Source organism: Terrapene carolina, unplaced genomic scaffold (genome assembly GCF_002925995.2).
Source record: "Terrapene carolina triunguis isolate 2854851 unplaced genomic scaffold, T_m_triunguis-2.0 Scaffold42, whole genome shotgun sequence".
Lineage (NCBI taxonomy): Eukaryota > Metazoa > Chordata > Testudines > Emydidae > Terrapene > Terrapene triunguis.
This window is the reverse complement of record NW_020664393.1, coordinates 56,451,221-56,463,551: the sequence shown is the minus strand read 5'-3', so window position 1 is coordinate 56,463,551 and position 12,331 is coordinate 56,451,221. Positions and strand designations below refer to the sequence as shown.

Here is a 12,331-nt window from a genome sequence, read left to right as displayed (position 1 = left end):
ATGGGAAGCTCAACTCTTGCCTCATTCCCCACCCTCTCCATACACTGCGCCACACAAGCTTTTGTCAAAAAATGTGAGGTAAATGAACCATGCAATAAAAATTGTTGAAATTGGCTCAGTCTCCTCCTGATAAGATCACACAGTTGGGAAAGAGCTACAGCTCCGTTGACGAGTAAGCGGATCAAGATTCACTGTCAAATACATTCGCTCAAGGGAAAAAAAAAAAAAAAAAACCAACAAGGTTTAAATAGGAGACGTAGCAACCCAGTGTGCTTGCTACAAAGGCAACCCTTTGTGGATCTGTCTCATGTAAAACCTTAGGGTATGTGGCAGCTGGGAGCGAGCCTCCCAGGCAGGGCAGACAGACTCAAGCTGGTGCGCTACAAATACCTGCGTGGACGTTGCATGGGGTCTGAGCTCAGGGTGGCTAGCCCAAGACGCTGCTAGAGCCGCAATCTCTATTTTTAGAGTGCTAGCTTAAGCCTCATAGCGCGAGTGGCTCCCCAGGCTGGGAGCCTCACCCCTGGGTGCACTGTACAGATGTCTGTGCTTAGCACTCTAGCTACCACCACACTCAGGCCCACAGGTTCCCTGCTTGCTTCAGTCTAAAAAACTTCCATTCAAAATATCAGTTTTACTTGCTTTTGTAAATTTCCAACAGTCAGGACTCATGCTCAAAGGCCTGATAGCACTAATTTGGGGGTCTGTCTAACCTACAGCTCAAGCTGTGTGTGTGTGTGTGTGTGTGTGTGTGTGTGTGTGTGTGTATTTAATGCCAAACTGACACCCCTGGAAGCTGCCAGTCTCCATTTAGCCACAGAACAAGCAGCACAAGCTTCCCCACACAACTCCTCCAACATGGCACCTCAACCCCACCTGGAGGACTGGCAGTGGGGTAGGGGAGAGAGAAAAGGTACTTCACTCTCTCCACATTCAACCCCTGGGCTGACTGTCAGTAAGGATGCCAATTATCTCAGTGGTAATGTTGATGTGAACACCCATCCACTAGAAAAACGGGCCAAGACCACCTGCTTATTTCACACAGGACATCACAGACCAATGGGACAGAAATGACTTTAGTCTCTACTACCATGCACTGGATTTGAACCAGTGATTTAGAGGAGAATTGTTCCCCTCTGCCACCCAACCCTCCAAAGTTATTTCCAGACATTCAGGTCTCAATTCCACTTTCATAAAGCCAGGATGCACATCACTGTCCCAGAAAATACTGTCCCCTCTCCCTGGTCAGGCAGGTGCGCAGCAGATTTCACAGGATCTGTAATGAAGTTCACTTACGTATCCAAGATCAACACCACCTTTAGTTCATATCCTTGTCTACTCTCCTGCTTGTGCATTTACCAGCCACAGCTGTCTCAAGAACAAAACTAGCCTTTTCATAACAGTGAAACAGATGGTCTCTATTTCCCAATCTGTAAATAGTTCTTACCTACTTCTCCTGGTTGTTGAAGCTCAGTTAATTCGTGTTTGTAAAGGACTTTGAGTTCCTTGGATGGAAGTACTATTAATCTAATCTGCAGCAGTGAGAAAACATGTAGCTCTTTACTCTTGGATCCTGTACAATCTACTGATGGCAGCTATTATTCTACCCAGTTTCCTGAACAGTCCAGCACTTCCATGCCTCAAAATGCATTCAAACCTTTCAGTACATTTGCATGGGAAAGGCACCCTGCTGCCCAATTCCAGGGTAAAATGGGAAACCATCCCTTGTGACATGAACAAAGCCAGGACACTAGGTTCTAAGTTCAAGGAATTTTAAAAGACTGGCATCTGATACCAGACTCACTAGTGATGTTTAAGTGAAAACATACTGCTACAAAACCATTCAGGTTGGAGGCACAAAAGTCATCAGATCTAGGCAGTGAGGAGTAGATATTTACTTTATTTAGCAATAAATACTTGGAACAGCTTCCCACTGCCCATCTCCTAAGTGACTACCTCTCCACAACCCACTTTCATTAAGCTGCCAACACTGTTTCCTTCCCCAAGGTCTTCACACCTCTCTCTTGAACGGTCATCCAGTGCATCTCTGAGACTGACAGACTGTGCTGGGCACTGGCCTTGTCTTCTACGTGTGCTGTAAAGCACTGACATGTAGAGCTCCAGACAAACAACCCTGAAATGCTTTTCAGTGAGGAGTTCTGCCATTCTCCCATTAGTACTATTTCCAGGTGCAGCACTTCGGAGTCCTTCTGGATGACAGATGCCATATACATTCTCAGTCACCTTCACTGTGTCAGTTACTAGCTTCAAACATGATGTGCGGGATATGATCAGCTGGTCTCAAACAGGAAGGAAAACTCTGTAAACTGGAGACTAAGCCCTATACCACCAGCATAGGGATGAGCCTGGGTGAATTACATAATTGACCAGCAAGAGTCAATAAAATTACAGAAAACCCTCTAACACCACCTTGCAGCTGCAACTACATCAGCTCAACAGTGGTATAATCTGATCAAAATTGGACCCGCTTTGCTGTCTTTAGACAGGTTTTCTAGATCTTTGAAGATGCACAACTCCTCCACACGTTTACTTGGGTTATGGCTTCAAACAGCAACAGCTGCAATTAACTAAACACACCAGCTGGGAAAGTTGCTGACACAGTACATCTACCACCTAACACAGTGGCCCAAAACACTGGGTGAGGATCAGATGGTGGCTCAAATGAGTTCACCTAGAGGCCACTCAGATTAAAATGGATCATTGCATGCTAGGATCTGCAGCCTCAGTGGAATATACCTCTGCATATAAATAAGGGCAGCTGCAATCTATTCTGTTTAATGCAACTTAGGCACAGTGGTCTAGGTTCCTGGCAAATTGCCAAATTGGCCCCTCTTTTGGAGCATCCCAAAAAGTTACTGGCAACTATCACAGCACCACATATTGGTTCCCAGCTACACTAAATCATATCTCCAGCACCTCTGCAGCACTGTTTAGGAAGAAGTTTGGTGCTTCCACGTGTCAGTATTTGTCCAGCAGTACAGATTTCCCTGCTAAGAAACTTAAAGTCACTGCAAAGCTTTTAATATTTGCTCATGCAAGCCCTCTTAGCCAGCAAAATTTTGCCTATTTCTTAACACAAGACTGTAAACAAACTCATTACATGCTAATCATCAGGTCACACACACCCCTCTCTTTCCCCATATGCTGGAAGAGCAGGAAACGTAAGATGGGTCACATACCTTTGCTTCGTCATTAATGTCCCAAGTGAAGGATATGGCATTGTATGCAAGCTCTTCAATGTTACTGATTGTATTGAAGCTCTCCTTATAGTCGGCTGTCGGGAAGGAGAGGAGAGCATCTTAATCATACAAAGCCGACAAACTGAATAGCAACTGCAGCTCTTCCACAGTATCCTAAGGGTTAAAGGCTCTGAAAGGCTTTCAGAGGCAGATTGTTAAAGGTTGAAAGCAGTTCATTATAAAAAAAAAAAGAGAGAAGAATTAAAACAAAAACTAAAGTGGGAAAGGCAGCGACGCCAAGTATGGCATGTATCTGTGCCATACTCTATAGTTACATATGAGAAATGTCACACTGCATGACAAGAGTATAAGCTCTCAGTAAAGCTCCTTCAATAATAAAGCTGACGCGCATGCAAATCTTTAAGTGCCAAGTGCTTAATCCCTGCCTTTATTCACAGAAGGAAAGGGCTGGGAGCACAACCCAGCTTTCAACCAAGGAAATCTGGAAGCCAGCCAGTCACAGCCTTGTCTGTAGGCAAATGGAAATTTGCAGTGTTTTCTTTTTAACTGAACTGAGGACTCACTGCAAGAGCACCAGCAGGAAGGAGACTGAGGAGCGCTGAAGTATTTCCCCTGAAAAAAACACTGACTGTTTAGAAAGCTTGCAAAGCCCAGAGTGCAGTTTGACTATACTGGCCAAGATCTTTAAATGCAACTAGCGATTTGGGGGCACCTCCATTTTTGGATGCTCCAACTTGAGACATCTAAAAAAGGGCCAGTCTTTCAAATGGCGAGGGGAGCACTTGGCATTTTCTGAAAATCTGGCATCTTCAAGGCATCTAACATTAGCGCGCGCGCACACACACACCCCGAATTGAGGCTGCCAAAATACCTAGTCCCTTCTGAAAAAATACCTTGGCCAAGAACATCCCTTTGGTTTTGCCACAAAGCTAAGGACAGTGCTCAGCCTAGTCTGAAGGATCCCTTTAAAAATGAAGTACCAATAGAAGGTCAAACCCTGCCAAGGAAATCAGGCTTGGAGTTTGATACCAGTAATTAGAGCGTTTCTTACCAATGTCAATGCATCTTTGTTTGGCTGTATGCTGCCTTGAGTGCCAGTACTTCCAGTGCCTGATCTGATCTTCTCTTGTTTTGTCTTCGGCAAATACAACCAAGATGACGCTCTTCATGAAGAGGAAGGGGGTAGGGAAGAGAGAAAAAACTTTAAAAGCCACAGAGAAAATTTGTTTTGGAAGCTTTTACTTGGTATCAGGTTTTCTGCATTTGGCGTGCAAAACTTAGGAAAAGCCAAGTTACGCCTGGCAAAGTAGAACCCTCTTTAGAATGGGAACAAACATGCTAATGTTCTTCAGGGCCATAAAAGAACAAGGCGGTCAGAAGTTGCCCACATAAAGAGAATTGGATGCTCTCCTTCCAGGTGTCCACGTCGCATAGACCCATCACCACTACTGACTTGCTTGCTTGGCAGGCTCAGAGACACCAGTGGCCGAATAGGCCTGGAGACCAATTTAACCTCTTCTGCTCTTCATTGTCACGGCAGAAGGGGAAAGCTGGGCCTGCTGCTGCGGGCTTCAGTCTAGACTGTTGTGTGACTACAGGACTTCAACCGTAGCCCAGCACCTCCAATAAGCAATAAATATCCACAACACCTCTCCCGAGAAGCTGTAAGAATTTCCACTCACTCTGACTTTGCTGATTGGGTGGTGGACTCCTTCACTGCTGCTGACTTCTTTAAGGGTGATTGGATAAAACTGACCCTTGTTTAGGTATGTCATTGTGCTGTCCCCTGGCTTCTGACGAAGTGACTTGGAAGCTTCTAAGGTGTATTCAAAGTTATTCCTAGGAGACAAAAAGGACATTGATAGCTTCCTGGCAAACTCTTTAGCAAAGTGTTTTACATTTAATTTGGAGACGTTCCAGACTTATTAGTTGAGACACTAAACCCTCAATAGGGAAGGGAGGGGGAAGCAAGACTAGCTCTTTGTTGACAATCAATCCTCTTCATGAGAAAACATTTAGAAAAGCTCTTTGCAGAGAAAATCAACATGTAGGACTGGACGCTGCCTATTCAGGCTTACTGCAACATGTTTTATTTATGTAACAGAAGAGTTTCCATCAATGACCAAAATGCTGTTAAGAGTCATTCAAAGGCTGCTAGGTCCCTTCCTCCCCCTGCCAATGTTTCATTCCCAATTAAAAACAAACCAATCCCACATCACCCATTCCCCATCGTAGGTCTCCATACACAAAATCCACACACAGCAAACCTCCAGTGCCTGCTGTAGTTTCTCAATGTAGAGAGAGCAGACAAGCATCTCTGGGCATCTAACAGGGTGAGGCACTTGGGAGCCAGCTCCAGGAGGGTTCTGCAGTAATTATTATTCTCTTAAATGACTAGATGGATCACACCATACCAAGTTGGTTAGAAATCAACGTAAGACTCCCAGATGGCAGTACAGTGCCATTATCAACCCAACAAAGATAGTTTTCCTAAATATTGCAGACATGACTTTCCAGGTTGTTAAGCACTCAGCACCAGCTAAAACCAGGTGTGCTCAGCACCTCTGAGAATCATGCCTAAAGAAAGGCAACCCAAAAGAGAATTCATAAGTAAGTTGCACCCACTAGTCACGAACAAACTGGTTATAAGAGATCAGGCGGCTGCAGGACAACAGAAAGCTTGAAGTATTACCCAGCAATGCTGTCAAAAACGTAGTCCTCTGAACTCATGCTAGCCATCCGCAGATTTAGTTCCGCAGGAAAGAAAACCTGAAAATACAGATAATTAATTCAGCAGCACCAGAAAAAAATTCAAACAGCTGCCAGGTTACAATCCTGCTTCAGCTGGCTTTAATATCTGATAACTAGGGATTGTGGCTAGCATACAGAGTATGCTGTTTATGGGCCCCAGTCAAATAATGCTTTATATGCCAATTAAGCACAAGATCTAGCAAGCCCACTCTGGGCCAGCTTTTAAAATCAAGCCTGCCTGAAGCTTGCTAACTACTGGATGTTATGGACATCACTAATATGGACTTAGAACTTGAAGGGAAGCGATGGTGAATCCTGTAGATTTCAGAAGATGCAATAGAACAAATTAAAAACAAAGTCTGATTTTTGTATGAGCTCAGCTCCCATTCAGGCACCTAAATAAACTGGCCAGATTTTCACAAGCGCCCAGCACCCAGTAGCTCCCATTGAGGACAATGGACGCTGAGCACTTGTGAAAATCTGACCAGTTTATTTAGGTGCTTAAATGGGAGCTTCGGGTGCAGAGCTCTTGTAAACTTGACCCACTATTTATTTCACTGTTGCTGCTGACAGATTATTTCCACAAGCTATTTAGCCAAAACTTCCGTCATTTGTAAGATTAGCCATTTGTTTTTGATAATGATTTTTTGTTTTATAGATTTAATTCACTAAATTATACCTATGGACCTTTCTGGGAAAGTCTTCTATTTCTAATCCACTGGACTGAGATTTCAGGTTTACATAACTATTAGAGGTGCAACGCGATACCCATGCACTGATTGGGTTGCGCAAACACACACACACGCACAGAGAACATGATGAGCGACCCCTGTACCTCTTGCACTCCTTCTTTGAAGGTCTCTGAGAAGGTGGAGTCCGGCGTGCGCCTCTGGGAGTTCTGAGGCTGAGCACTGGAACTAAACTGATCAGGGTTGAGATTCCTGTCGAAAACCACCACCCGTTCGGGGGGCTCGGGGTGGTAGACAGTGGGAGGGATGCCCACAGTGAAGCCATGTGGCTGTGTTTCTGTTTTAATTGAATGAGTGGGCATTGTGGCAATGGAAACAGTGACAGTGGTGTCAGGGGTCGTCAGATGGCCTCTCTTGTCCATGGCCATTTGGGTAGCGTGCGGAAGAACAATATTGAAAGGCACATTTTTCAGAACCTGCACTCTGTTTTCTCCAGTAGAGATGAGCGATTGTTCCGTTGGGATGCTGTTTCTTTAAGAGAAAAAAAGGGTTCAAAACAAAACAACATTAAACAGCGGATCCAGAAACATTTATTGGGCTTTTGGCTAAGGTGAAACAGAATATCAGCTCCCTGTATTGGTGATGATCAACTATATCTAGAGGTAAGGGCTCTAGAATTTATAAAAAGCTTATCCATTTCTGACTCCTAGGACCCTAATTTTGAACTAGTATACTATACTTGACCTTAAAGCATTAACAGCCCATAAACTGAGTCACCCAAAACACAATACACTAAGGGCCCCGCTGACAAGGTATCAAGCACCGAGGGACTCACTTGATTGGCTTATATATAAGTTTACATACTATACCACCACACTGGTTTCTGTTTTCCTCAACAGACTGAATCATCTTGTTATCAGAGCTGGAGCAATTTAAACTTGTCTTGGTCAGCTCTCTCTTCAGCTTAGGGTTACAGGAAGAGGGCAGCAGGGAGTGGGACTTAAGGTTAATTTATATTCATGATATTTTATGATCCATGGTTTGTTGGTGGGTTCCGCCCCCTCCCCGAATAAAAGAAAAGACTGCAAAATTTATGCAAGTGAAACTAATGCATCAGAACCACAGGTTAACAAACCACAAATACATTGCAATGTTTTATGGCACCCCTCTCAAATTAATCCTGACTACATATTCCAAATGCATCCAGTCCTGTAGCACCTAGTAACTGATGGGGTTTATGTAAGGACCTGATCTTGAGGGTAGTTGGAAGATCAGGACCTGCCCATTAAGACTCAATCATGAGCCACCTTGTGTAAACCCTGGGGAGTAAACGCTTATCAGCCACCTCCTTACACCCCTGAAAGGGATACTGTCACTAGTTCACGCATGGGGGAAGAGAGCAGTTCCACTGCATTGCTATTCCCTCTCTTGCACAGGAGGTGGTGGGTGGGCGGGCAGGGATGAGAAGTGGATGGAGCCTTGACTTTCTGAGTCAAAATTCAATCTCTAGTTGGTCCTGGGGCACCTCAAGTACCTGCTGTCCCTGACTCCGAAGCCTGTGGTAATGCCACCATCTAACCCTTGGGTTGTTACAAGAGTTTATGGTGCAGAAGAAAGGATTGCAATCTCCATTACAAATGCAGGAGAGCTGCTGCAGGTATCGCAGCAAACTTCATTTAACCAGCCTTAGCGATATATCAGGATGTCAGTTAAAGCAAAAGTGCAACAATAGAATCCAGTACCTTTTGCCATGATCTTGGTCAGGGTGATCGACATCTGGTTTTGCTGTGGAAGTCCTTCTTTCTCTGGGAACCTGGAGGTATAAGACATGTGAGAGTTTAACTGTTCTTATCCAAACAAGGTTAGCCCATTCTTTTCCCCCCACAGTTTGGAAAGCTAAGTATCACTCTGTTATGCATCAATTATTTAAAGTACAGTTAACACCTGTAAAGTTCTTTACAATGCCAAAATGTATCATCATCACTGTTGTTTTGAAAAGTCAAGGCTATTCCATACGCTGCTAAAAGAATCCCAAACTAATACAACGGAGCGGTACTTTGGAATTAAGATTCCTGCATAGAAAAAACAAGACAAACTGCTTAAACCTTAGGACAGGGACAAGTTTCCAACCTGGCTGGAAAGATCACCATCTCTTATCAAGTGTCAGCAACTGGAATAATGGAATTGGAGGGAAAATAAAGAGTTGTCACTAGTAGCTCTGATAAAGAAAACTAACAGGCTTCAGTTTGTCTGGTGACTTTATTACTTAGCTTTATTACTTAGATCAGCTCAACAGCTGGGGAGAGTGACATCCTCAGTCTACCCACAGGGGTTGTCTAGATCAGTTTCTCATTGCCCATTCACACTTTTGCCTCTGCAGACACTTTTGGTTGTATATTTTTGGGGTCTTGGACTTTCCCTGGGAACTAGAATGAGACCACGAAGTTTAATAATGACAATACTTGGCTTTTATAGAGTCTTTTATATTCACAAAGCAGTATGCAAACATTAGCTAATTCTTACTGTGCCTCTGTTAGGTAGATGATATCCTCATTCTATACATGGGGAAGCAGAGAGAGAGAGAGGCTGATGGCCTGCTCTTCAGTGGATCTGAGCTCCCACAAACACTCACTGACTTCAATTGGAGTTAACACCTTTGAAAATTAGGCCCTGAACAATTTGTTCAAGGCCATAGAACAAAATCAACAGCAGAACTTGGATGAGTTCCTAACACCCAGTCCCATATCCTGTCCAGTCACACTTTATATTAAAGATATATTTATAGTTACAGGATTAATAGATAGCTATAAGCACATCAGCAGAAGGTAACTATAAACTATGGTTATAAGCAACCTATTGACCTTTAGGACTCTAAAAATGTATTAAAATATCTATTACTCATGTATTAACCCTTTATGTTAAGGGTATATTTATAAATAGTTTATAAAGGGTGATTTTCTATCGACTAGACTATGATGCTTCTGATGTAAGTCACTGACCAGCTTTCAGTAATGGCTTTTGTCATCTACTGACTTGGGCTAGATAAGAAAAATGTTCCATATTCCACTATTACCCATCATCTGAGCTATCTAGTTCTCCACTTTACAACATTTTACTATTTAAAGATGAAGGCTACTTAGGCCTGGTCTACACTAACACCCCAATTCGATCTAAGGTACGCAACTTCAGCTACGTGAATAACGTAGCTGAAGTCGACATACCTTAGTTCGAATTTACCGCGGTTCAGACGCGGTCCACACGCGGCAGGCAGGCTCCCCCGTCGACTCCGCGGTACTCCTCTCGCTGAGGTGGAGTACCGCAGTCGACGGCGAGCACTTCCTGGTTCGACTTATCGCGTCCAGACCAGACGCGATAAATCGAACCCGGAAGTTCGATTGCCAGCCGTCGAACTACCGCGGTAGTGTAGACCTGGCCTTACAGTCCTAACCTGCAAAACTCCAACCAGTATTTTATAAAGCTGTGGGGGAGATATGATGTACATTAGGGATTAAACTGAGATCTTCTAAAGTCAGGATACTGGTGAACAGGATCAGGGCCGGCTCCAGGGTTTTTGCCGCCCCAAGTGGCGAGAGAAAAAAAAAAAGCCACGATCGCGAATGGCAGCAGCTCCACCATGCCACTTTCTTCTTTGGCGGCAATTCGACAGCAGGTCCTTCCCTCTGAGAGAGACCGAGGGACCCGCCGCCAAAGAGCCCAACATGCCGCCCCTTCCCCTTGGCCGCCCCAAGCACCTGCTTGCTGAGCTGGTGCCTGGAGCCGGCCCTGAACAGGATATTTGCATTCAATCTCAGACTAAGGTCACAAGGGACCATAATGATCATCTAGTCTGACCTCCTGCACATTGCAGGCCACAGAACCTCACCCACACACTCTGGTAATAGACATGCCATGGGGTAGTGTACGGATACTCACTCTATACTACGGTAACAGCCTGTTAAAGAGAGATCAGATTACTATATTGTTGTATAATCTGTAAACAAAAGCTCACTTTTGTAATTATTTTGTCTCTGATAGTTACATGGCAAGGATTTGTAAGCTTGTTAAAACTTCCTAAATATATCGTTAAAAAAAAATACAAATGCAGATCTCTTACTTATTATTTCACCATTAAATTTTACTTATCTTGAGGTTCCAGGCTACTCTGATAAAACACAAAAGCTACAAGACACTGATAACACATACCATTTAAATGAACAAGAACTAATACATTCATACATTAAAAGGACATAACTCCAGACCTTCCAGCACTGAAACATACTGCGTAAGCATGATCAGATACTGCACCTTTACCTGACAAATGCAAACTATTTAAATTATATTGGAAACGCCTAATTTTTTGTAATAGTAATTATAGGCTGATGACAGAAAACCCTAGTAGAAACAGTACTTTTCTAAATAGCTTCCAATTAAAACCTTTAAAATCCAGTGGCTTTTAAGTAGCGTAGAGAATGTAAGAGAGCATCAGAAGAATGTAGGTCAAGATTTTCTGGAGTGACTAGGGATTTTAGGAACTTCCATTTTTGGGTGCCTAATTTAAGACATATTAAAGGGGCCCAATTTTCAGAGTGCATGTGCTCAGCACTTTCTGAAAATGAATCCCTTTCAAGGTGTCTCAAGTTGGGCACCCAAAAATCACTACTAACTTTTGAAACTGTTGCTGTAAAGCGTTTCAAGCCACACTGTCAGAGTTAGGCTAGTCTTGGCTCAGGGGGAAAAAAAAAAAAAATTCTACCAAAACCTTTACAGGTGGCAGTCCCACCAGGCTTCAATTTTCTGCTCCAGACCTTGGAAGCTCCCACCTGCTCCTTTAACTTAGTCTCAGAAAATGACAGATGAATTCTTCCAACATTTTATACTTTTTTCGCACGTAAGCTTGCCCTCCCCAAACCTTTCCTACAGTTTATAGACGGCATGAGTAGGGAAGGAAACCCTGAATAAAATACCAATACACAGCAAATTCTTTGTGCTTCACTAAAAGCTCTTCGCTACAGCCTCTGCCAAATTTCTCTTCACAGTTTTTCCACATTTAAAAATGGATTTAGCAGATTAAAATCCTCTGACAAGAAGGCTTTTTCAGTGGCATAACAAACAAGCACAGAGAGGAATGGCTTTTTAAGGCAGAAAACAAGCTTTCCTACAAGTGTCAGTTATAACTACCTTTACACCAATTATTTTGTCACATGCATTAAGGACTAAACTGAGCTTTGCATTAAAGATTACAAAATACTTCTATATACACATACCATGCAGTTTTATGCAACTATACTGCTTGAAAAATTGGTTAAACTCTTAATAATAGGCATGTACTTTGTATATAACAAGTGTAATAGTTCTAAAGGCTGGAAAATAGGTTTGTGATTGTCAATAATTAACAATGTTCTCAGTGCTCTTCCAGACACCAAATGAAGACCGTCCCTGCTCTGATCCTGTAAACAGATCAGTGAAAGTAAATGGGATTCAGGAACCTGGCTGTATTAGGCTCTTTAGAAAATCTCAACCTAAATCTTATTAATAAATAATAATATGAATATTGTAGTAGTGCCCATGAGGCCCAGTTGAGGTCCAGGGTATCATTGTGCTAGGCACTATACAAACTGAACACAAAGACAGTCCCTTGCCCCACAATTTTATATTCATATACACACTCTC

At 43.2% G+C, this 12,331-nt stretch overlaps 1 protein-coding gene across 1 annotated transcript in view; it reads right to left on the bottom strand.

Moving 5' to 3' along the window:
• GRHL1 (grainyhead like transcription factor 1) overlaps nucleotides 1-12,331 on the bottom strand; it is a 69,171-nt gene that overhangs the window by 38,832 nt on the left and 18,008 nt on the right. Inside the window, exons 3-8 of the mRNA XM_024199133.3 lie at nucleotides 8,404-8,474; nucleotides 6,808-7,192; nucleotides 5,914-5,990; nucleotides 4,904-5,060; nucleotides 4,273-4,384; nucleotides 3,201-3,295 (exon numbers count right to left, since the gene is read on the bottom strand). Coding sequence (XP_024054901.2) covers nucleotides 3,201-3,295; nucleotides 4,273-4,384; nucleotides 4,904-5,060; nucleotides 5,914-5,990; nucleotides 6,808-7,192; nucleotides 8,404-8,474 — 897 coding nt within the window. The remainder of the gene's footprint in view (nucleotides 1-3,200; nucleotides 3,296-4,272; nucleotides 4,385-4,903; nucleotides 5,061-5,913; nucleotides 5,991-6,807; nucleotides 7,193-8,403; nucleotides 8,475-12,331) is intronic.